General features: G+C 43.4%; 1 protein-coding gene across 2 annotated transcripts; it reads right to left on the bottom strand.

Annotated features, from left to right (window-relative positions):
- Positions 1–903: 903 nt before the first annotated feature.
- fbxo28 (F-box protein 28) lies at positions 904–26704 on the bottom strand. 2 transcript variants are annotated; one of them, XM_061790259.1, is made up of 5 exons: positions 26476–26704; positions 23970–24079; positions 17069–17207; positions 5710–5905; positions 904–1691 (listed from the first exon to the last, which is right to left on the bottom strand). In XM_061790259.1, exons 1-5 carry the CDS (start codon positions 26662–26664, stop codon positions 1186–1188), a joined length of 1140 nt encoding a protein of 379 aa, XP_061646243.1. In that variant the 5' UTR covers positions 26665–26704; the 3' UTR covers positions 904–1185. The 2 variants fall into 2 exon arrangements, 1 of the variants encoding a protein (XP_061646243.1); XR_009790843.1 differs by lacking the exons at positions 904–1691; positions 5710–5905; positions 23970–24079; positions 26476–26704 and adding exons at positions 18432–18956; positions 20457–23963 and having other exon boundaries at positions 17091–17207.

Genomic DNA, 26704 nt, shown 5'->3' with positions numbered 1-26704 from the left:
CAGCTCAGGCTCCTTCCCTGCCAGAGAGGTCACATTCCACGTCCCTAGAGCAAGCTTCTGTAGCCGGGGGTCGGATCGCCAAGGTCCCCGCCTTCGGCCACCGCCCAGCTCGCACTGCACCCGACGCCTATGGCCCCTCCCGCAGGTGGTGAGCCCATGGGAAGGGGGACCCACGTTACCCTTTAGGACTGTGCCCGGCCGGGCTCCATGGGTGCAGGCCCGGCCACTAGGCGCTCGCCTTCGAGCCCCACCACCAGGCCCGGCTCCAGTGGGGGGCCACGGTGACCCGCGTCCGGGCAAGGGAAAACGAAGTCCATTGTTTGTCGTCATCATTAGGGGTCTTTGAGCCGAGCTTTGTCTGGTGCCTCACCTCGGACCTGTTTGTCATGGGTGACCCTGCCAGAGGCATAAAGCCCCAGACAACTTAGCTCCTAGGATCACCGGGACACACAAACCCCTCCACCACGACAAGGTGACGGCTCAAGGAGGGGGGTACGACAATTACGTTCCATGAATCTTTCCATATTGTGGTAGTAGTTCTAATGATGTGGTTGGTCGATGTAAAAGCCCGGGCTATTTGTTAAATATAGGATACTCTCTCCTTTTCCCTGCACACAGACAAATCACAGGTCAGGTCTCAAACATTACATAAAGCAATATTGGTCATGATTTACACTGGAAAACATAAACCATTCACAGCCTACCCTTCTAATAGCAACAGTCTATCACAAAAAGTGATATGTGGAAATCATGCAACAATACCATTTAAGTTAATTCACTATGTTTCCTTGCTTGTTCATACTCCTGAGTTAAAGTGTTCATAGGTGAGGTAACACTGCACACTGTAACACACGACAGTTGCGAGCTTTCCCCCATTCTGCCCCAAACACAACGTTCTCCAGATTAGGGATTGAGCCAAAATTATTTTATTCTCCCCCCAATATTCAGTCATTTATAAATGAACTTGAATTTAACTGTGATGTTTTAGACACATAATAGACATGAAATTCTTTCTACAGCAAGTCATTGAAGGTCAGATGAGTGATGAATTAAGAACTGAATGAATAACTACTTTTTCTAACCACCATGAAACCCTAACACAGAGAAAGAAATCAAACAGATGAGGAATATGTGATCTGATCTCAAAACCAAAAGTGTAAATGTAAATGTATTACACACACAGTCTCATTTCTTGCTACACAAACGTTTTGACTTTCGTAAAAAGTCCAAGTTTTTTCTGGTGCGTTTCAGGGATGTCTCCCCCTCACAAACGAGTTCTCTGGCTGCAGAGGAGATTTCTGCCCTTTCACTTGGCAACCCTAAGGTAGGAAGACTGGAAGCAGCGGATGACACAGCATCATTGTTGGATGAGGAGGGTGCAGGTGTTCTGGACGTGGATCCTCCCATAGCATTACTGTCCATTAGCTCACGGAGTTTGTGTTCCAGCTCGGCAAGGCGGGCATTCTGTTCACCAATAACTTGTGTCTGTTCAAGCAGCTTCTGCTCTTGGTCCTGCAGCTGCTTCTGCTGTTCCAACTGCTTGACACGTATTTCTTGCATCTCCCGCCGCAAAACTGTCACAGACGCCCCGTTGACCTTCACTTGCTGCTGCACCTTGGTCATCTCAGAGCGTGATGGTGCGTTCTTGGCCAGCAAGGACATGGTGGTTAGAGAACTAGATGGACCTGCCACTAAAAGAAACAGAATGAATTAAAATTACTCTGTTCCTAAAACTGGTGCACAATCGTACCATTTACATATGATCCACAGGTTACGATGGTCCCAACATCGTGTTTCAAGGTTAAGAGCGGCGCACAATGCACTAGTTAGCATTGTGGTGTAACAAGTTCATTGCTGCACAGGAAGGCAAGTTCGGTTACCGCCTTACCATTTTTCCTTTTACTGTTTTATGTATTTATGTCCTTGAAATGTTTTTCTTAAAAATATTTGTTGTAATTCTGACTTTACTACTGCATTAGCCGAGGTTAGTGACTACCTACGGCATGTTCTGATGTACGCACACATTTGGTATACGTCGCTGCTGGAGGAACAGAACTCCTTGTATTTTCTAATACAAGAAAATACAGTACAGTGTTGTCTTGACATCTTAGTTTAATTCGTTCCGTGACAACACTTGTAACTCAAAACACACACACATCTCGTATGTTTAATTTGACAGGAAACTGTGTAACTGGGCATACCATTAAACAGCTTGAAGCCTCTTTTTGGAAGAACTGTTCACAATCTGCCAAACTGCTGCTTGCTGTGAAGTGAGTTATGTTGAGTTCGCTGACAACATACAGCACTACATAACCACAGTTATGTACAGTTGTATAATTTGAATCAATACATACATGAATCAGACATACAATTAATCAATCATAAACCTCTTAAACAGTTAACTGACAATTCCATTGGAACATGTTGCCAATTTTGTCTTGTCAAATTATACAAACTAACATGACATTTGCAATCACAAAGTGGCGCAAATTTTCAAGTGTAAAGCTTGTTTAAAAAAAAATAAAAAATAAAAAACAATTACTGATAAAAAGCTGGAAAATGTGGCATGAAAAAGTATGCAGCCTTTACTCTGACACCCCGAAATAAAATTCAGAGCAAACAACGTCCACGTCTTACTGGTCAATAGAGTCCACCTGTGTGTAATCTAATAATAGTATGAATGTGATGAAAAAAGAAATTAACAAACAGCACCGTGAAGCCAAAGAAAAACAATGTACATGTCAGGGGTTTAAGTTGTGGAGAAGTGTAAAGCAGGGTTAAGTTATAAACAAATATACCAATATATATGGAAAGATGAAACACCTGCAAACCGACCAAGAAATGGCTGTCCACCTAAACTGATATACAGTAATCCCTCGCGATATCGAGGTTCACTTATTGGGGATTCAGTGCATCGCAGATTTTGTTTGTTTTATGACCAGCAAAGTGCACTTGCTCTCATATATATATATATATATATATATATATACACACACATGTATATATATATATATATATATATACACACACATATATATATATATATACATACATACACACACACATACACAACCCCAATTCCAATAAAGTTGGGACGTTGTGTTAAACAAATAAGCGTGAGTTTGCATCTTCCATTCTCGCCGGTATGCATTCCACCTCAAGCTAACACGAACGCCGCACTGCTGACGCTCGCTGAACAAGTCAACGAAATTGGAAAAAAAAAACACCCAGACTCACCCCTCATTATTCTCGGGGACTTTAACAAAGCTAAACTCAACCACAAACTCCCTAAATACAAGCAGCACATCCACTGTCCTACCAGGGAAAATTATTTAGACCACTGCTATACTACGCTAAATAACGCATATCGTGCCATACCTCGTGCAGCCCTGGGCTCGTCTCATCACTGCTTAATTCACTTAATACCAACATACAGGGAAGAACTTCAATGCGCAAAGCCTACAGTGAAAACAGTGAAAAAGTGGACCAATGAAGCCAAGATGGAACTTCAGAGCTGCTTCGACGGCACAGACTGGAGTGTCTTTGAAAATTCAGCCGGCAGCCTGGATGAATATACGGACACTGTCACATCCTCTATCAGTTTCTGTGAAGAGGTTTGCGTACCAACAAAGTCCTTTCGCACTTTCAACAACAACAAGCTGTGGTTCACTGCTAAACTTAAGCAGCTTCGCCAAGCTAAGGAGGACGCATATCAAAGCGACGACAGGGCCCTGTATCATCCAGCTAGAAACCAGCTGACTAAAGAAATTAACATTGCAAAGAGGAACTATGCAGCAAAGTTGGAAAAACAATCACGACAATCAACTTGGCCAGGCTAAAGAGGACGCATATCGAAGCGGGGACAGGGCCCTGTATAATCGCACTAGAAGCCAGCTGACTAAAGAATTAACACTGCAAAGAGAAACTATGCAGCAAAGTTGGAAAAACAGTTTAGTGCTAACGACTCAATCAGTCTAGCATGCATTACAATCGCTAATCAATTCCAAGCGACGATCCCCACAAGCTGAGAACAATAGTAGACTAACCCAACGACTTGAATACCTTCTTCTACTGCAGATTTTGAAAAGGACACTTTCATTTGTTCTCTGCATTTTACCCATCACAGTGAGCACATACACGTGTTAGTGAAACCCACTGGAGCAGGGGGCAGCTGAAGCGCCCCGGGGGAGCAAATTCCTTGTGTGTTTTGGACATACTTGGCAAATAAAGATGATTCGGATTCGGATTCTGATCAGTGTCTTGCTCAAGGACACCACAGCCATTAGTCATTCAAACTGCTCTAATTGCTAGAGGACTCTGCACCTTTAGCACAAAGATCAAAAAAGAAAAAAATTAATTGTACCAGCATTACCAGATTACTAGCAACCTTTTATTGGTCAGTGACTGTTCTTCTCAATGTCTCAAAAGTATTCTCTGTCAATTGTCTATTGTCATACTAGAGCGGCTCAAACTACCAGAGACAAAATTACTTGTGTGTTTTTGACATACTTGGCAAAATAAAGACGATTCTGATTCCAATTCTGATCCTGGACAAAAACCTTCTCCAGAGTGCTCAGGACCTCAGACTGCGCCGAAGGTTCACCTTCCAACAAGACAATGACCCTAAGCACACAGCTAAAATAACGAAGGAGTGGCTTCAGAACAACTCAGTGACTGTTCTTGAATGGCCCAGCCAGAGCCTAAATGGCTGCCCACCAATGTTCACCATCCAACCTGACAGAACTGGAGAGGATCTCCAAACCCAGGTTGTTGCATCATTCCCAAAAAGACTCATGGCTGGATTAGCTCAAAAGGGTGCTTCTACAAAATACTGAGCAAAGGGTCCGAATACTTATGGCTGTGTGATATTTCAATTTTTCTTGTTGAATAAATCTGCAAAAATGTCAACAATTCATTTTTTTCTGTCAATATGGGGTGCTGTGTGTACTTTAATGAGGAAAAAAATAAATCCGTTTTTTCACGAGGGCCATGTCGGTTTGGATTTTTTTTCTCCCCTCCTGGAGCCGTCACCTTATCGCGATGGAGGGGTTTGTGTGTCTCAATGATCCTCGGAGCTAAGTTAAGTTTGCGTGGGTGAGGGAGACCACTGGGTTGACCTCTCGGAAAGCATTGATGCTGTTATGGTGACTCGCCCATGTTCCATAGGTGCTGGGGCGGTGCCAGCTGGCGCCCGCCTGCGTCTCCCGCGCTGGCTACTACGCTAACCTTTAGCATGTCAACGTCGTTTTCCATTAATTTTCTTGTTGTTTGTTAGCATTAAGCTAGCGGACTTTCCTAAGGAAAAGCTGTAGTTGTTTTACAGACACAACTTGCAATTGTCTTTATTTCATGCTTAGTTTGACCCTAATCTTGAACTGGGAGTGGCATAAAACAGCTTGAAACCTCTCTGTTTCGATTATGTTTACCATTTGTTAAAGGGTTGCTTTTGTGAAGTGAGTTGACTTGAGTTTACTGCCACCAAGTGCTCGTACCGCGTTTGCTCTTGCAAGTCAAAGCAAAAATTTGGCCGAATGACGGCTCGTTTCTCGAAAAACCCGTAAGTTGGCTCACTCGTATCTCAAGGTACCACTGTGTATGTATGTTTGTATATATTTTTTCATCTGAAATTAAGAGAGAAGAAAGGTGATTATTTGGTAAAAATATTTAAATTTAAAAATAAATAAATAAATAAAATAAAAAGGAGACTACCAGGAGTAGAACCAATGAGGCGCCCAGACAAGTCGGCTCCAGGCAGCTTCTTTTTCAGAATTGGAACAATCTTCTCATCAAAATACTCCATTGCCATGGAGGAGATGTCCCTCAACTCTTGCAGGACCTCATGAGCTCGCTGCGGAGCACGAGTCGAATTCACATATCGGAGCACACGGTAGATCTCATCGATGACCTGACAACAGAAAAAAGCAAAAAGTGCATGAGGACCAAAAGTCTGGAACCTGGTAATAACATTAACAATAGTTCAAAATCGTAAATATTTGGATTAAAAGATGCCAAAGACTGAACTTGTTTTGCATTTTCATTCCCAAAACACACCACTTCTACTAACATGTCATATGAAATGTGACATACCATGACCATCTCGTCATCTCGAGAACAGTTGGTCCCCTATTTTTTTAACAGCAGTAACTAGGATTGTGTGATTACTTGATGTAATTCATATTTTTTGGGGTCAGGCCAATTTAATTAAAAAGAAAACAAATTCAGGCTTCTGTACTTCAAAGTACCCCGTCGACATGCACTGCTTTAGACTATAATGGCTGCGAACAGAGACGCTCAGAGGTGCAGCGTCATCAGTAATTTGGACTTGGTTTGGGTTTGCAGTGTCAGACAATGAGCAAAAAACAGTCCACTGCAAAGTATATTTAAAGGCTGTTGCCAACTTAACATTTGAAACAGATACAGTAAATTGGGAGCAATGTCCAACATTGTCCCAGATGATCGCACTACTCGTCACTTTAAAGCGCATCCACTCCTTGAAGTCTCGGCGCCCTTTGCACCGGACTATTGCAATATTCGTCATTCCAACTGGTCTAAGTGCTAGAAGACTCTGCATCTTTTTGCACAATTGTCAAAAAAAATAATAATAATAAATGTACCGGCAGTACCAGATAACTAGCAACCCTTTATTGCTCAGTGACTGTTTTTTTTTTTTTTTTTTTGTCAATGTCTCTATGTCTCCAAAGTGTTCTCTGTCAATTGACCGTCTGTTGTCGTACTAGAGCGGCTCCAACGACCGGAGACAAATTCCTTGTGTGTTTTGGACATACTCGGCAAATAAAGAGGATTCGGATTCGGATGTTTGCTCTGGGCGCAACTTGGAACAACGAGGGAGGCATAAGACCCGCCGAACACTGACTAACGCGACCAGCTGAACTGTCGCGCGGTGTGCAGGGTTTGACCAGGAGTTTTTATTTGTGAGTGGCAGACCGCCAGGCACTAGTTTTGCTGCAAATTATAATTTGAATTGCTGGTGTATGGTGTCAGAATGTCGCAGCTCTAACAACCAATCAGAAGTGCACCAGAACTTTCACAAAAAGTAAAATACGTTTAAGCAAGATCAAGCTGGCCAATGGCCTCCATGGCGCCGCCAAGTTGTACCAATGCTGTATATATTGCGTTTCACAATAATTATATTTATCATTTAATGCATCTGTGTTTTGGAAGTGTGGGGAGTCTCAAAACGCATGGCTGCAGTCGGTGAATGGGGCGAGCAATCGCTGCCAGCAGCCTCTAGAAATATCCACACTTTTACACTTGCCCATTTCCTCTCTTTCTGGCAGAGGTGGGAAGTAATATAGTACTTGTACATGGTTACTGTACTTAAAGTACATTTGAGTATTTATTTTTGTGGCCGAGTTTTTACTTGTACTAATTTTCAAACAAATCTCTTTATTTTCTACCCAAATTTACAAAGTGAGTTTGTTACTTTAAAACTTAATGTTAGCGACAGCACGACGTAAAAAGCAATATGCAGAAACACTGGAAACTGGAAATAAGCGAATCGAGCGCATTGATCATAGACATTGTAAATACCACAGGACGCTAAGCTAGCGGGGGCAAAGTGTCGGCACATTCCATGTTTGTGGAGGGCACAGTCAGAATCCAAAATAACTAGGATGCCTGCACATTCTCCTGTGTACAGTTGCACCCACGTGACGCAATCACAACAAGGGAACTCCGAATTGGGAATAACCTTTCAGATATCATTATTCTTTGCTCTCCCCCCCAAAAAAATGCTGAAATGCAATTTCAGAAAGATACCTCTTCCTCGCTGGCAGTAAATTATGTCCCGCTTGAGCCTTAACATATAATATTTCCAAAGCATTTATTTTCCCACTCCCAAAACAAAACCATAAACATTCCAAACAGAAAATTGCCATAATTTGCTCATTGTCGACTAGTTTCAGTCAGCCCAAGTGCTAGTATGTGCGCATGTATGTACAGTGGAGCCTCGATAAAAAAGACCCCGATATATCGGATATCGGATATAATGGACCGTCGGGACTGAACAAAGTGTCCAAAAATAGTTTCCATTTGTCACTTAAAATGCCATTTACAAAGTCTGTTAGTTCTAGAATTGGTGGTTGTTGTTTAGTGCCGCTGTGGCAGAGAATGGGACTGACGTACTATATACAATATATATATATATATATATATATATATATATATATACACAATAGGACTAGATTGAATTCCAAAAGAGGTGCCTCCGTGGCGGCCATGTTGAATATTGACGTGGCAGCCGTGTGATGATGGTTCTATCTATCGTCTATTGTGCAGAGAGAGAGAGAGCGAGTGAGCGGCATGGCTGCGGCGTTAACTCTGAGAAGTACAAAACACACGTCTTAGGAGTTTGGCACATGCAATTTTTTTGGTAGAGTAACACTTTTTGTTTTCCATCCATCCATCCATTTTCTGAGCCGCTTCTCCTCGCTAGGGTCGCGGGCGTGCTGGAGACAATCTCAGCTGACTCTGGGCAAGCGGTGGGGTACACCCTGAACTGGTCGCCAGCCAATCACAGGGCCCATATAAACAAACAACCATTCACACTCACATTCACATCTATGGGCAATTTAGAGTTTTCAATTAACCTACTATGCATGTTTTTGGAATGTGGGAGGAAAGCGGAGTACTCACAAAGGGCTTCAATGTAACAGACAATCGGCTAAATCGGACAACCCCGGTCCCTATTACTCCTTTATATAGAGGTTTCACTACACACACACACACACACACACACACACACACACGTATACTCTCTCTCTCTCTCTCTCTTTCACAAACGCACACACAGATTCCCCCACCAGAATAATGTCCTGGGAAGATTGGCAAAACATGCTTCTTTTTTTGTCAGAATCTGAAAGCAGTTATGTTTGTCAATACTTCAAACCACACTGCGCTTACACATAGGAAAATAATAAACTATGCTTCAAATAAATGTTTGAAAACAACAACAAAAGTACTGTAATGGATTAAAAACAACACTCACATTATGCACAGTTTGAACATTTAATATAGTGATTATTTTGCGCACCACTAGAGGGAGACTGGGTAACACTTTTGTTACTAGAATCGCTGACTTATATAGCTATCTTTGAACTTATATTATTGTTAAATATATTCTAGAAGTTATCATTTATTTGCTTAGCTTGCATTAGTATTATGGACGATTTTAGATGTCTCGCCTTCAAAAAGATGACTCAGCATCATCCGATGGAAGGGCGCCTGGACCAAGGACGTGATCGGATGTGGTCGGGGACGTGACAGGAGTTGGTCCAATGTTTTGTGTTGTGTCTTATTGCTTAGAACATTATGTCTGGGGAAAACCCTCCTATTTTCAAATAAATGCAGGAGCGACGGGAGAGATTGGTTAGAGCGTGTTGAGAGACTGTGATCTGAACAATCTCCCATACGCCCTCCTCATGAGAAAAAGAAACCAGTGTCTTCATTCCTTTTGTGTCTATTTTTTATAATGTTGGGTAAGATAAATCCAACATTAAATTGGTCCTTCGATCCGGATGTCAACACACCCGAGGATTCCAGTTGTGGAGCCGACTTCCTGTTAAGAGACCGTGGCCACGGCAAGTAAGACCCTTTACGGGACTGGTCTTCGTCCTCCTCAACTGGGATCTGAAGGTTGACGACAATCCACAGGATTGAAGACGACTGGTGAGTTAAATTTAAAAAATTGTTTTAGGAAAAAGGACGGCGGAGTCCTGTACGTACTTAAATTCCGTGTTTAATAAACCTTGTGTAATACTAGTCACTGGCAAGTAATGGAGGGACGGCGGAGTCCGACAAATTCCGCGAGGACGACGGAGTCCTGTACGTACTTAAATTCCGTGTTTAATGTATAAAGAAACTAGGAAAGTTTCGTGGCGTCGTAGTTAAATTTCGTATAGGACGGCGGAGTCCTCTAATGAGCTGTTGACAGACGTAGTTAAATTCCGTATGGGACGGCGGAGTCCTCTGACGAGCCAGTGTGAATGAAAACTGTTTGAATGAGAGTGTAAATGGGAAATGGGAAACCACTAGGTTTTTTATTCCATACCAAAACAGTGGGAAAGTAAACGGTGGACTTTTGTGGATGCAAACGCAAGAATTCTCCACTCGAAAGACTTGAAGTGAGAATTACCGCAGAAAGTAAATTTGAATCACCGTCCTACTGAAAAGAAACAGTGTTCTAGACTACCCTAGGTAGTATTACACTGAACCAAATTCTTTCAAATGGGGAAAGGAAGTAGTAAAATAAAAAACAGGAATACACTGCAGTGTAAAGGTTGGAAGTTCATTAAGTAAAATTTCAAAAAAAAAAAAAAAAAAAAAAACAGGATCCTGATAAAATTTAATATTTAGAGACAGGGATAACCGAACACGGCTTTAATGGTTGGTTAAATACACAAAAAATAGCCGCGTTGCAGGAATCAAATTATATAAAAAATAAAAGACAAACGACCGTTAAACGTGGGAAAGGCCCTATTGTCTGCAGCCTTGCAGCTTATCACAAAAATAGAAGATTAAAAAAAAAAAGAATCTGATTAGCTGCAGTAATACAGAGAGCAGCATGCGTACCAATCCCACGCACATTGTTAAATTCATTAAGACCAGACGCTACTGTGTTTACAGTAGTGGACATAAGTAATGCATTCTTTTCAGCCGTGGGCCCAATGGTTAAGATCATCGCCTGCCACCGTCAAATATCTAGGCCATAATTTAAGTATAGGAGGAAGGAATATATTAGAAGACAGGAAAGCTATAGTCTTAAAAAATCTTAAACCACAGACAAAGAAACATATAATAATCATTTTTAGGTCTGACAAATTTATTGTAGAGCATGGATTCCAAACTATGCAGAAATTGTTGCACCATTGTCAAAATTAATGTATGAAAACAACCTTAAAATTACATCACCCGTTTAATGGAGTACAGAGGCAGAAAAGGCCTTCTGTGACATTAAACAACATTTGGTGTCGAGTGCTGCGCAAGGCCTTCCAAATTTAATGATAAAACATTCATTCAAATGGTAGATTGTAAAAGCTATTGCATGACGTGTTAATTTGTACTTCCATAACAATACGGTGATAAGCTAAGACCAATAGCCTATTTTTCAACTAAATTGGACAACGTAACGTGTGCATTACCACATTGTGTCAGAGCATTTGTGGCAGCCTTGACGGCAGTAGAGAGCAGTTCACCCTTAAGGTCCCACATACAGTGTCTGCTCTCCTATTGCAAACCAATATGCCATTTTTATCACCTGCAAGACCTTTATCTTGCATTGCCATCTTGCTGTCACAACCACATTTGACTGTTGAGCGATGCACAACCTTAAATCCAGCCACACTAATACCCTTACTTGATGAAGGCACGCAGCATGATTATAGGGAATTGGCTGAACAAGCTGCTGAATTAGTAGCATTAACCGAGGCATGCAAACTAATGATAAATAAAGATGGTACAATCTATACTGATAGCCAATATGAGTATTCCACAACAAAAACGCAATTATTGGGAAAAACAAAGTGCAAAACTACAAAATGAAATTTACATTAGCACAGGAAAAAAAAAAAAAAATAATAATAATAATAAAACCTATTCAAATGGGCTGCTATATTGAGCCATGCTGTGTCACATGTCTCAACCAGAGGGATGGTGGCACAGGTAGATTGACACTTTACAGCCCTAAATAAAAAATAGCAGAAAGAAACACGTGGGTTCATTTAACACACTGTAAAAGAGTCATTTCAGCTGAGTACTCAATTAAGGATGGAATTGAGAACAGTTGGAGCAAAGGCCTGGCAGAGCATCACCAGGGGAAGAAATCCAGCATTTGGAGAGGTTTATGCATTCCAGACTTCAGGATATAATTGAGTGCAAAGGATTTGCAACCAAATGTTACAAAGTGAAAGTTTAATTTCTGATTGGTAATTTGTCCCAGCACCTTTTGGTCCCTTAAAAGGTGGGAGGCAGAAATACACACAAGTGGACAAAATTGTTGGTACCCCTGTGTTAATGAGAAAAAAATATTTAAAAAATCCACAATGGTCGCAGAAATAACTTGAATCTGACAAAAGTAAAAATTAAAATTTAAGGAAAATTAACCAATGAAATTCAGACATTGCTTTTGAATTGTGGTTCAACAGAATTGTTTAAAACAAACTCATGAAACAGGCCTGGACAAAAATGATGGTACCATTAATATTTTGTTGCACAACCTTTTGAGACCATTACTGCAATCAAACTATTTTTGTAACTTTCAATGAGACTTTTGCACCCCTCAGCAGGTATGCTGGCCAACTCTTCATGAGCAAATTGCTCCAGTTGTCTTAGGTTTGAAGGGTGCTTTCTCCAGACGCCATGTTTCAGCTCCTTCCACAGATATTCAATAAAATATAGATCTGGGCTCATAGAAAGGTCACTTCAGAAGTCCAATATTTTGCTCTTAGCCATTTGTGGGTCCTTTATAAGCTGTGTCTTTTGGGTAATTATCCTGTTGCAAGACCCATGACCTGCGACTGAGACTAAGCTTTCAGACATTTTTCTCTAAAATACTGTGATAGTCTGGAGATTTAATTTTTACCCACACAGATTCAAGACACCCTGTGCCAGATGGAGCAAATCACCCCCAGAAAATAACAGAGCCTCCTCCAAGTTTCACAGTAGGGACAGTGTTCTTTTCTTGGTATGCTTCATTTTTGCATCTTTGGCCATAGAGGTGAAGTTTTTTGTCATCTGTCCGTAGAAGAACATTCTCCCAGAAGCTTTGTGGCTCGTCAGCATGCAGTTTGGCAAATTCCAGTCTTGCTTTTTAATGATTTACAGTGCCACCAGAAAGTATTCACACCCCTTCACTTTTTCCACATTTTGCTATGTTACAGACTTATTCTAGAGCTGATTTGAGTGTAGTTTTCAAAACAAATTACATAAAATATCCCATAATGACAAAGTAAAAAAAAAAAAATTCAGACTGTGAATTTATTGAAAATGTACACATTTAAACATAATACATAAGTATTCACACCATTGGCTTAATAGTTTGTTGAAGCACCGTTGGCAACAATCACAGCCTCGGGTCTTCTTGGGTATGTCTCTACGAGGTTGGCACACCTGTTTTGGGGCATTTTCTCCCATTCTTCTCTGCAGGTCCTCTCATAGTCAGTCAGTCAGTGGATAGCCATTTTTAGGTCTTTCCAGAGATGTTTGATGGGATTCAAGTCCAGGCTCTGGTTGGGCCACTCAAGGACATTCACAGGTTGCTCCTGAAGCCACTTGTTTGTTATCTTGGCTTGTGTGCTTTGGGTCATTGTTGTGTTGGAAGGTGAATCAAAGCCCTAGTTTGAGTTCCAGAGCAAGTTCTCAGAGAATCTCTCTATATTTGGCAGCTGTCATCTTAACCTCTAGGACAGACATGCCCAAAGTCCGGCCCCCGGGCCTAATCCGGAACCGTGTTCATATTTCCACTGGCCCGAAGCCTCTGTCATAAAACCAATAATATGTGGCCCGGCAGGACAAAATACACGCGCAATTTTATATTTCACCACAGGATGGCAGTAAACTTGTGGCTGAACTCTCGCGGGGCCATTTTGCGCATGATCTGTTTTTTTCCCCATTTCTAAAATGGCAACTGGAAGCAAGAAAAGGAAAGTTGATAGCGAGGGCCGACGTTTCCAGGACAAATGCAAGTCTGAATATTTTTTCACTGAATTTAGAAACAACTGCGTCTGCCTAATTTGCCAAGAGACTGTGGCTGTGTTCAAGGAGTTCAATATAAAGAGGCACTACCAGACGGAACATGCTAATTACGAAATGCTAACTCGGAACGAACGCAGTGAAAAATTGAAGCAACTGGAAGCTGGTTTAACGGCACAGCAACACTTTTTCACAAGAGCCAGTGAGTCGAATGAAAATGCAACAAAGGCAAGCTATGAGGTGGCAACGCTGATTGCCAAGCACTGCAAACCTTTTACTGAGGGTGAATTTATTAAAGACTGTGTGATGAAAATGGTGGAGAACATTTGTCAGTTCGCCAATGTTTTCCTGGCTCGTAGCACTGTGTCACAAAGGATCGAAGAAGAAGAAAAAAACTTGAAGAATCCTGGTCTAGAGTGATGCATGCGTTGTTTTCCCATTTAAGTACAAGCACGAGCAAGATGCATACACATCATTACCAAAATCAGCTCATCAAAACAATTCAAGTGGAGACAAATTTTTTTTTACCTAGCTTACGAAAGGGGCAGCTTTGAATTAAAAAAAAAAAAAAATACTGTGTTATATAACAGTTACTATGACTTGATACATGATATGATCTGGTTAAAAAAAAAAAAAAAGAGCCATCTCTGGCCCCCATCCATCCACTTCTTGTCCAACGTCAGGTCACGAGGGCAGCATCTTTACAGGGACGGACGGCCACATCACTCGGTGATGCGGCAGCCTAAAGGGAGAGGCAGGATGACCTGCGGAGGAAACTCATTTCAAGTGTTTGTATCCGATCTTGTTCTTTCGGTCATGGCTCATGACCATAGTTGAGGATGGGAACGTGGATCGACCAGGAAAACGAGAGCTACGCCTTTTGGCCCAGTTCCTTCTTCACCACAACAGATAAGAGATCGTATCACTGCAGATGCTGCACTGTTCCGTCTGTCGATCTCCCGCTCCATTCTTCCCTCACTCATGAAAAAGACTCCCAGAAAATTTAAGTCCTCCCACTTGGGGCAGGATCTCATTCCCGACATGGAGAGGGCACAGCACCGTTTTCTGATTGAGTAACATGGTCTCAGATTTGTAGGTGCTGTTTCTTAACCCAACCGCGTCACACTGCTGCGAACCGCTCCAGTGAGAGTTGAACATCACGACTTCATGAAGCCAAAGGAACCTAACCATCTGCAAAAAGCAAAGATGCAATACTGTGGTCAACAAACTGGACCGCTTCGATCCCTTCTGTCCATAAAGATTATGAACAGAATTGGCGACAAAGGGCAGCCAGAGGAGTGTCAACAGGACAGCCCCACAACATTCAGAGGCTTCAGGAACTCCAGGCGGATCTCATCCACCCACGGGGCCCTGCCACCAAGGAGCTTTTTAACCACCTTGGTGACCCCCATCCTAGAGATAGGACAGCCTGCCTCAGAGTACCCAGACAGGTGTTGGTGGAATTGAAGAGGTCTTCACAATATTCGGCCCTCCGACTCATAACATCCTAAATTGAGGTCACCGGCGACAGATGCCCACCATACACAGTGTTGATGGTGCACTCCTTCCCCCTCCTGAGATGCTGGATGGTGGACCAGAATTTCCTCAAAGGTATCCAGAAGTCATTCCGCATGGGCTCCCTAATCTCCTCTCAAACTCTAGTTTTTGCCTCAGCAAACACCAAAGCTGCGTTCCGCTTGGCCAGCCGGTACCCATCAGCTGCCTCTGGAGTCCCACAGGCCAAAAAGGCCCGATAGGACTCCTTCAGCTTGACATCCCTTGCCACTAGTGTCCACAGGGTTTGCTGCCATGACAGTCACCTTACGACCACAGGTCCGGTCAACCCTCTCAACACTGGAGGCGCGGAACATGGTCCACTCGGACTCAAAGTCCCCCGTCTCACCCGGGACACGGGCTAAGTTCTGCCAGAGTTGGGAGTTGAAGCTCCTTCTGACACAGGACTCTGCCTGACGTCCCCAGCATACCCTCACAATACGTTTGGGTTTGCCAGGCCGGACCAGATTCTTCCCCCATCATCTGAGCCAAGGCACCACTAGATGGTGATCAATGGACAGCTCTGCCCCTCTCGTCACCCAAGTGTCGAAGACATGCGGCCGCAAGCCAGATGACATGACCACAAAGTTGACCATCAAACTGCTGCATAGGGTGTCCTTGTGCGTGTGGACACCCTTTATGTCTGAACATGGTCTTCGTTATCTACAATCTGTGACAAGCATATAAGTCCAATAAAAGAACACGGCTCAGGTTCTGATCGGGGAAGTCGTTCATCCCAATCACGCCCTTCTCACTGTCTTTGCCCATGTTAGCATTGAAGTCCCCCGGCAGTCACTTTTGGGCCCCACCTCGAGGCCTGGCTCCAGACGGGATCCCCGGTGACCTGCATCCGGGCAAGGGAAACCTACGGTGTGGCCCCCGTCTGCCTCTAATTTTATATACAGGAAACCACCACACCCAAAAAACAACAAATCTGAGACAGAAGGTGTGACTTATGAGGTGTCAATTGTTTGTCACGAACTCGAGCGCACACTCATCGTGGGGACGACTCGCAAAAAAATTAAACTTTAAACCGTTAACATTTAGGGTTTATATTAACACTTGATTAAGAATAAGGTGCTTTTCTTGGGTAGCCAGGTAACAGGACAGGGCAAAGCTGTGGGTAGGCAAATGCGCAACAATCGTTGACACCTCAAGTCGTTCCTTCGGTCTCTCGTTTGTCTTCAGGCGCGGCGACCAGCTCGTTAAGCACTTCACCTTCGCCCCCAAAATACCCAGGACCCATGATTGGTGTCCTTCAGCAAGACAGCGATACCCTGAACTTCTCCCACGGCGCTTCAATAGCCCTTTGCTCCAGTGTGATCCACTAACATTGAGTTTTTGCTGTGTTCACAGTCACGTTCAGTGTGAATGTTTTTAAGTCCAGGTTAAAAACTCTTCTTTTTTCTCATGATTTTTAGAGCATTTCCACTTTTAAAAGATATTTCTGTTTTAAATGTTTATAAGCTATTTTTTTTCAATGCTTTTACTCATGTAAAGCACATTGAGTTACCTTGTGTATGAAATGGGCAATACAAATACATTTGCTCTGCGTCACAACTGTAATTGGATAAATGCAGAGTAGAAATTTCATGTACAACCAAGATGATTCTTCTGGTATATCAAATTAGAGGCACAAGATGAGGTCAGGGACGGATAATTTTTTCACAGACCATATTTACCATGGACTACTGTTAAGCCACAATGAGTATTGTTACAACTATGACAAAATGTGATTTTCTTTTAAAGTTGCAAACTACCATTGAACTCAACTTTATTTAGAGAAAGAAAAGTTCACACAGCTAACCTTTCCAGGGATGAAGCAGCAGAGGTTGGAGTCAACATATTTCATGAACGTCATGTTAAGGAGAGAAAGGCGCGTCTCCACAGCAGCGAGTATGTCAGCGTGACGAGCCAGTGAATGGTTTCTCCGTTCGGACTCTCGTCTGGGGGTGGGGGGAAAAAGTAGTCAAATACTTGTGAGTTAAGGCTTACAATAGCACAATAGATTTGGCTGAGACTCGAGAGACGCCCGACGGAATTTGGCCGCTGTCAGTGGAGAGATGCAAAAAGGGGTGAAACAATCCAATTAAATGATTGGACACAAATACTGGTGCAACAAAATAGTTTCATAACCTACCCTTCTTGAGCTCCCACCATATTCAAGTAAAGTGGTTCGTGTTTCCCAATAATTTTCGGGTGAAGTTGACAAAGGCTTTCTGTTCCTGGTCGTGCCACCCAAGGGAACTACAGTCACAGGGCTCCTCACTTACTTTTTGCACTGGTGCCGCCAACTTTTACCATTCGGTCGCACCTGCTTTTGAGGAGGCGCAGCATGACCATGCATGCCGATTAATAGTTGTCTGTCATACCGTGGGCTTATGAAGTAAAGATAGACAGTGACTCGAGAGATGATCTTTGCGAAATATTTTGAGTTTGTCTGCAACAAGCAGTGGTTGACAACACAGGTCAATTATTCATTATATATACACAGGGTTACTTCGTATTTGGAAATCATGGCTAAACTATAATGAATTGTTTCCAGAGTGCCTACCTGATCAACACCAGTCATACATGATCAGAATCAGAATCAGAATCATCTTTATTTGCCAAGTATGTCCAAAACACACAAGGAATTTGTCTCCGGTAGTTGGAGCCGCTCTAGTACAACAGACAGTCAATTTACAGAACACTTTGGAGACATAAGGACATTGACAAAAAACAACAACAAACAACAATTGTGCAAAAAGATGCAGAGTCCTCAGTTCGAATGGCTAATATCGCAATAGTCCGGTGCAATGACCATTGTGCAAAGGGCACTGAGACTTCAAGGAGTGTATGCGGTTTAAAGTGACGAGTAGTGCGATAATCTGGGACAATGGTTGTGCAAATGTTGCAGATACTCCTCAATCAGTGTGCAAATGGAGCAGATGCTACTCTGGCATGGGTGGCCAGTATATGCAAATAGTGCAGCATGGCGAGACAACGACAGTGAGTGCACGAGTAATACATAATTGGCCCCACAGAAATGTGACAACGAACTCAAGTCAAAAAATTGCCAGCATGTTGTAATGGAATTGTAGGTCAGGTGTTTAAGAAGTTGATCGCAACAGGGAAGAAGCTGTTGGAATGTCTACTAGTTCTAGTTTGCATTGATCGGTAGCGCCTACCTGAGGGAAGGAGCTGGAAGAGCTGGTGACCGGGATGCGGAGGGTCCGAGAGGATTTTGCACGCCCTTGTCTTAGTTCTGGCAGCGTGCAAGTCCTCAAGGGTGGGTAGGGGGGTACCGACAATCCTTTCAGCAGTTTTGATTGTCCGTTGCAGTCGGAGTTTGTCCTTTTTTGTAGCAGCACCAAACCAGACTGTGATGGAAGAACACAGGACTGATTCGATGACCGCTGTGTAGAACTGTCTCAGCAGCTCCGGTGGCAGGCCGTGCTTTCTCAGAAGCCGCAGGAAGTACATCCTCTGCTGGGCCTTTTTGAGGACGGAGTTGATGTTGGTCGCCCACTTCAGGTCCTGGGAGATTGTAATTCCCAGGAACTTGAAGGTCTCGACGGTTGACACAAGGCAGCTGGACAGCGTGAGGGGCAGCTGTGGCGAAGGATGCCTCCTGAAGTCCACGATCATCTCTACAGTCTTGAGCGTGTTCAGCTCCAGGTTGTGTCGGCCGCACCACAGCTCCAGCCGCTCCGCTGATGATGATGATGAAACTTGTCTTGAAAGCCAATCCACCGCCAAAACTTTGTGCCAATTGCAAAATGTTTCATCTTAACATTTGTGTAGGAACTCATTTACATCAATAAAAATAATTGTGTAAGTTGTACATTAAATTGACCTTTTAAAAAAACCGAAGGAGTTGAAGGGCCCATTTTGTGTATTTTCATGTTGGTCACCAAATTGACCACTCGGTGACACCAGTGTATCTGTTTACATGCCTATTTCAAGTAGGAAGTGGTCATTAGTTTAGAGGTGTGTGTAGGCAGAGGACGCGCATACAGTTTTTTGACTGCGAAGACGCTATGTTGTTCGTTTAGTTATATGCAATGGATGAAACGCACAGTATTTGGACAGTTTTAAATGCCAAGCAGCACTTGGAAGACCCCAAACGGAGAGAACTAAAGATACATAAAATCTATCTGCGTCCTTGTCCGCAGCCCCTCCTCGCCCAACGACGAAGGGGACCGCTCCGGCTCGTGAGGCCCGCCCTTGCCATGGCGAGGGGGCTTAACACGCATGCGCCCGTTGGCCATTCATAATAAAAAGAAGGCGCTCTCTCTCTCTCTTTTCTGACTAAAGCAGTGAAAGAGCGGCAACTTTCAAGCACTATGCCAAATATAGTCGGACTGTGCTAAAGGAGCATAAAAACACGCGGGTTCTTAACAGTCTCTTTTTTGAAAAATCCCAGCCATTTTTCAAGAGAGAAGCCCCCTTCGTACCAGCCGTTTTAGAGGATTTTGACCGATCTTTCAAGGCACACAGAATATTGTGTTCTATGGCTATATAAACATGGCCCCCACTACAAAAAGATTAGAGTTCCATCTATAGAACGTAGGTAAATTATACCAAAATTCTAAGTTGTATGATGCACTGCTGCCTTCTAGTGTCTGTTTTTATGGGGGTTCAAATTGCTCTCAGGCCTAACCCTGTGGTGAGGAGTGGAGTCAGCCCCCTTCTCGACTACTCGCTTGAAGTCTCGGCACCCTTTGCACAGCACTATTGCGATATTAGTCTTTCGAAATGCTCTAAGTGCGAGAGGACTCTGCATCTTTTTGCACAATTGTCAAAAAAAATACTAATAATGTACCGGCATTACCAGATAACTAGCAACCCTTTATTGCTCAGTGACTGTTTTTTTTTTTGTGTGTTCTCTGTCAATTGACTGTCTGTTGTCGTACTGGAGCGGTTCCAATTACCCGAGATAAATTCCTTGTGTGGTTTTTGGACATACTTGGCAAATAAAGAGGATTCTGATTCTGTGAAGCCAATGGTGCAAAAATAATATAAAAGACGTAAAATTACGTCTTTGGGATGAGGTGATCAAGTTTTAAAAGAAGTAAACCTATGTTTTTTTTATATTAAATGGGTTAAAAAGTGTCTCGAACCCTGAGTCAGGTCCATAAATATTGGACCATCGACACTGTTAATGCCATGTCTCCAAAATTCAAAAGCAGGGCTTCAATGCATTCACTCACCATTTGTTTGTTCAGGCGAGGTCAGGAACCAGGTTATGGATGGGAAATAGGGTCATGATATGTTGAGAACATACAGACAATACTGATCTTCCAAAATAATGCAGCAAATGTTAAAATAAAGTGTTGAAAAACCTTATCTCGCCAGTGGGCCTGAGTCCACATACACCACTTGAGGTGGCCATCTTCCTTTTAACCCTTGACCCATGCAAGGTGTGCACACCTCAAAGTGCAGTAGCCATACCTGGACAATAGGTAGCATTCCAAACAAAAACTAGCATTCTATGACGTAGGCTTCAACAGTAGAACTACAACAAATGTACAATTTCTATCATTATTATATTTCAATAACAATCACATTTTTTCTATTTTACTATATTCCCCATTCACACATTCATTAATTTTCTTTCGCTTATCCGAGGTGGGTTACAGGGGAAGTGGCCTTAGCAGGGAAACCCAGACCCAAACCCTCTCCCCAGCATTTTGTAATGGAATTGTAGGTTAGGTGCTTAAGAAGTTGATCGCAAGAGGGAAGAAGCTGTTGGAATGTCTGCTAGTTCTAGTTTGCATTGATCGGTAGCGCCTACCTGAAGGAAGGAGCCGGAAGAGCTGGTGACCGGGGTGCGTAGGGTCCGAGAGGATTTTGCACGCCCTTGTCTTAGTTCTGGCAGCGTGCAAGTCCTCAAGGGTGGGTAGGGGGGTACCGACAATCCTTTCAGCAGTTTTGATTGTCCGTCGCGGTCGGAGTTTGTCCTTTTTGTAGCAGCACCAAACCAGACTGTGATGGAAGAACACAGGACCGATTCGACCACCGCTGTGTAGAACTGTCTCAGCAGCTCCGGTGGCAGGCCGTGCTTTCTCAGAAGCCGCAGGAAGTACATCCTCTGCTGGGCCTTTTTGAGGACGGAGTTGATGTTAGTCGCCCACTTCAGGTCCTGGGAGATTGTAATTCCCAGGAACTCGAAGGTCTCGACGGTTGACACAAGGCGGCTGGACAACCTGAGGGGCAGCTGTGGCGAAGGATGCCTCCTGAAATCCACGATCATCTCTACGGTCTCGAGCGTGTTCAGCTCCGGGTCGCGTCGGCCGCACCGCAGCTCCGGCCGCTCCGCTTCCTGTCGATACGCAGACTCGTCACCGTCCTCGATGAGGCCGATGACAGCGGTGTCATCTGCAAACTTCAGGAGTTTGACAGTCGGGTTCGCTGAGGTGCAGTCGTTCGTGTAGAGAGAGAAGAGCAGCGGAGAGAGGACACGGCCTTGGGGCGCCCCGGTGATGATGCTGCGTGCGGATGAGGTGGCCTCCCCCATCCTCGCCTGCTGTGTCCTGCCCGTCAGAAAGCTGTAAATCCACTGGGAGATGGCAGGCGAGACGCTGAGCTGGAGAAGCTTGGAGGAAAGGAGTTCGGGGATGATGGTGTTGAACGCTGAGCTGAAGTCCACGAACAGGATCCTCGCGTAGGTCCCTGCTCTGTCGAGGTGTTCTAGGATGAAGCGCGGTCCCATGTTGACCGCATCATCCGCAGACCTGTTCGCTCGGTAGGCAAACCGCAGGGGGTCCAGAGGGGGACCTGTGACGCTCTTGAGGCGGTCCGGCACGAGACGTTCAAAGGACTTCATGACCACAGATGTCAAAGCGACAGGCCTGTTGTCATTCAGACCCGAGATTGCAGGTTTCTTGGGGACTGGAATGATGGTGGAGCGTTTGAAACAGGATGGAACTTCGCACATTTCCAGAGATCTGTTGAAGATCTGAGTGAAGATTGGAGCGAGCCGGTCCGCGCAGACTGAGGCGGGATGGGGACACGTGGTCCGGGCCTGGCGCTTTGTTCATCTTTTGTTGTTTGAAGATGCGTCTCATATCCTGTTTGTGGATGGTTAACGCAGAAGTCAGAGGTGTGATTGTGGCCGGGTGGGTGTGGGGTGTGAAAGTGTCCTTTTCAAATCTGCAGTAGAAGCTCTTCCAGTCGTTGGCTAGTGTGCTATTGTTCTCAGCTTGGGGGGATCGTCGCTTGTAATTCATGGCAGACTGATTTAGAGTCGTTTGCGCTAAACTGTTTTTGCAACTTTGCCTCTTTTTGCAATGTTAATTTCTTTAGTCAGCTGGTTTCTAGCTGGATTATACAGGGCCCTGTCCCCGCTCTGATATGCGTCCTCCTTCGCTTGCCGAAGCTGCTTAAGTTTAGCGGTGAACCACGGCTTGTTGTTGTTGAATGTGCGAAAAGATTTTGTTGGTAATAATGTCTGTCCCAGTACTATCGCTCCCTTGAAAAGTGGGTGCTTTCAAATAAGAGGTGCTCCGTCCTGAGTTCTCTTTTTTCAACACATCTAGATGTAAATACCATGAAATAAAAGCTGGAATTCTGAACTTTTGTCTCGTATTCACCTTTTGATCTGAAGCCCAAATGTCTTCAGTATACAACAAAACCAAAGGAATTGACATTGCCGTTCCAATACTTTTGGAGGGGACTGTACATGTCACACCATACGTACACCACACCATATAAACAAAAAAAACATGCGGACTCACATTCACACTGGTCGCCAGTTCAGGGTGTAACGCGCCTCTCGCCCACGACGAGTGAGGATAAGTGGTACGGAAAATGGATGGATGGATCATATGAAATATACAATATACGACATATACTGAACCGAATCGAAAACCGTCACCAGAAAACCAAGATACGAACCAAACCGTGGATTCTGTGAACTGTTTCACCCCTATCATCTATTTATCTCGATACAAGCGCACCACAGACCGCAAATCCTGCATTTCATCCTAACGTCGTTGCCGGAGTTAGCGAACAAAGATGGCCGACGTGGTTTGCATGTCCACGCAGATAGTGGATGAACCGCAGATTGTGCCTTGACGAGCGCTACTGTTCGCAGCTTCCCCAAAAAGAGTGCGAGTGCCGACGAACCGAACGGGACACATTCGGACCGAACCAAAACAGTAGAACTGAACAGTTTAGACGGGTTTTAAAAGAACGTTCCATTCCTAGTGTCTAAATTTGTCATTAAATATATTGTATGTTTTTATTGAAAATGGAGTTTTATTTGTTGTGCATGTTATACTCTTGTTTTGTTTTGTGTTTTTATTATTTATCCTCGGCTGTAACATCAGGCAAACGGACCGCCAACAAAAACTAGCCTTTCAGTCAACTCGGGTGCTTTTACATTTAATAAAATAGTAATTAATGGACACTGTCCCTTTTCAAAAATTAAGATGCCAACAGACAGTGCCCAAGCAATATTCCTATCTTAGACATGGCTTTGGCCTGAGAGCAAAAACTGAGACTAGCTTCCGCCAAAAAAAAACTGCAAATTGGCGGATTTGCACTTGCCGAATCACCAACAATGTCTGAGCGTTCACTATAGTCAGTCTCATACTTGGGGGTGGTGGGCATGAAAATCAAGGAGATTGCACCGCACATCTCCAGATCTCTGCATGCCACTACTGGCTAAGCATTAATGTAAGCATTTCTCCTGGCATAATGCATAATGATATGACTCTTACCTGGGAAGTTGAGCTTTGACTTGCCTCTGACATATACTGTGATAACGCTCCACCTTCAGGAAGCCCTGATTAAGAACACGCTGGCAGATCATATCCATTCGCTTACAAACCTGCAGGGTACAAACAATTCAAGTCAATTTTATTCAAATAGTGCCAACCTTGATCTGGCTTTTGACACATTACATCGCACATTTGTTATTGCGTTAACGCAATCCGAAGAGAGGCTGTTTAGATACCACTGGCAGTTATGTTGGCATCACACTACTTTATATGTTGCTGTATTCATATTCACATTCTGTTGATGCCATTTCAAATGAGTTAACAAGTTTGACGTACAGCCAAAAGTATATTGCTAGCCCTGGCATCTGCTACCCAGAGGATGACCTCCTCTATACTGTCATCACTGAGCACAGTAGACGTGGCTCAAGCGTGAGCCAGTTAAACTTTCTTTCCCTTACCTCTGGACCACACTGAATGTCCCCTAACGAAAAAATAAATACCTAAATAAATAATCAGAATATGAACACACTACCTATAATTAATTACTCTCCGTGTTTTAAAGGGAGCGTTCGCGAAACCTCATTGTGACGTAATTCTGGCGCATGTGCATCAACATTGGCTGGTAGAAGTCGCATTCACTTCCATATAATATTGGCTTTTAATCGCAGTATGAAAGTTTGGGCCAGGGTTTTGATTTCAAGCAAAGCTTCTGTCCAACAGCGGCAACCAGAATTTGCTTTACCTACGAAGTTAAGGACAAAAGTGTCCCAAATCCATCCACTGGCCTGACCAGAGGGGATGTTTTTAATTTCCGCCTACACAAAATAATGAACGAAAGTGTACAAGTCTCTTGACACACAGAGAAGTGTTAACCATTGGAAAATGTCCAGACGGTCAAACGTCTCCACACTTCAAAGCTGTTTAGGCTGCACAGACTGGAGTGTCTTTGAAAATTCAACTGGCAGTCTGAATAAATATACGGACACTGTGACATCCTCTATCAGTTTCTGTGAAGAGGTGTGTACCAACAAAGTCATTTCGCACATTCAATAACAACAAGGCGTGATTCACTGGCAAACTTGAGCAACTTGGCCAGGCTAAAGCGGGGACAGGGCCCTGTATAATCGCACGAGAAGCCAGCTGACGACAGAAATTAACATCACAAAGAGAAACTATGCAGCAAAGTTAGAATAATAGTTTACCGCTAACGACTCTAAATAAGTCTGGCATGCATTACAATCCCTAACCAATTGCAAGCGACCATCCCCCCAAGATGAGAACAAAGTACAAGCAGACGACTTGAACACCTATTGCAGATTTGAAAAATGTGTCGCCCTGACATCTGTCTGACATCATGAAGTCCTTTGAACGCCTCGTGCTGGACCACCTCAAAAAAATGGTACCAGCATTACTACATTACCTTTTATTACTCAGTGACTGTGTTTCTATGTCTCAAAAGTATTCTGTCAATTGAGTGTCTGTTGTCGTACTTGAGCAGCTCCAACTACCAGAGACAAATTCCTTGTGTTTTTGACATGGCAAATAAAGAGGATTCTGATTCTGACGATGTGTATTTGCATATTGTAAGGCTCATATCCATTTGTAATTTGTATATGATAGTAGGCCTACTTAAGAGGTAAAATATCACCAGAAGTAACGGCGGCATCAAGTATTTAAGGCGGACGCAAGTTACTAGCTAATGTGAGCTATATCTTTTGTTTGTTTGTGCCAAATATCATTAATATGAACAATATGATACTTCATATCATATTGCTAAACAAGTTATTATAAAGTGTCTTACCGTTACTATAGTTATACAGTGCCGAAAGAAAACAATCAGTCAGTATAAGCCAGCTTTCATTGAGCTTCATGTGCTCTAAGAATCCTTGGTTAACAATAACAAGCTGCATATACAGCCCATAACGCAACACGACACTCCCATTTATAAATTAACGGAAATGAGCGTGAACAACCCGATAACTCGCAGTCACCGGCTTTCTGCCAACCGAGACACCACGTGACCCTTGGGTGACAAAACGGTGAACGCGCCCATGCCACAAGAATTCGGCGTGTTCAAACTGTTATTGTTGCACGTATGTGCATAAAAAGACAAACGTTGTTACATATCATTACATGCAAAAAACTGCTACTTTACGCTCAAATGTATAGGCTAGAAGTCTGTTTATAAAGACATTCTAATACCAAAAGATACAGCAGTAGAATGACAACTACAGGTACCGCAAGCTTTCACCTCTGCAAGGTCCTTGCCTGTGAAGCACGAATTTGCACAAGAAAAAATATATACACACACATACGTTGAGTTATTTGTCCATCAATAACATGGCTAGTGTTACTGTCTTTACTGCAATCTGACTTGCAGACACCCTGCACAGACCCAACTACCAAGGCATAGAACGTTACTACATTACCACGTCACAGATTCACTAACGGAAAGTTTTGAAGAATAGTTTATGGGTTTTTTCGACACGCCTTTTGTTGTACTTACCGAGCGCAGCAAACTGATTTCATCGTAAGACAACAAATTGAGAATTGCCTCAATGGCCACAATAGGTAGTCCTAAAAGCGGGTTGTTCTGATGGGTCTGATCGACTGGTGAAATGGGTTGTTTGAGTACCACAACATCTGAATGCAAAGAACCAACGCGGCCATCAATTCGCTCCACGTTGGTAGCCATTTTATTCTCCAACTGAGTGGGCGGAAATGACGTTAAAGAC

The sequence above is a fragment of the Phyllopteryx taeniolatus genome, chromosome 11 (assembly GCF_024500385.1).
Source record: "Phyllopteryx taeniolatus isolate TA_2022b chromosome 11, UOR_Ptae_1.2, whole genome shotgun sequence".
Lineage (NCBI taxonomy): Eukaryota > Metazoa > Chordata > Actinopteri > Syngnathiformes > Syngnathidae > Phyllopteryx > Phyllopteryx taeniolatus.
This window is presented reverse-complemented; position numbering and strand designations above follow the sequence as displayed.

What these genes read in the sequence shown, in the direction of transcription:
- fbxo28 (XM_061790259.1), bottom strand. Translation starts at nt 26,664, where the DNA reads ATGGCTACCAACGTGGAGCGAATTGATGGCCGCGTTGGTTCTTTGCAT. An exon ending in AAATCAGTTTGCTGCGCTCG is followed by an intron (nt 24,080 to 26,475) that starts GTAAGTACAACA and finishes TGTACCCTGCAG; the next exon opens with GTTTGTAAGCGAATGGATAT. An exon ending in CCTCATTGGTTCTACTCCTG is followed by an intron (nt 1,692 to 5,709) that starts GTAGTCTCCTTT and finishes TGTTTCTTTTAG; the next exon opens with TGGCAGGTCCATCTAGTTCT.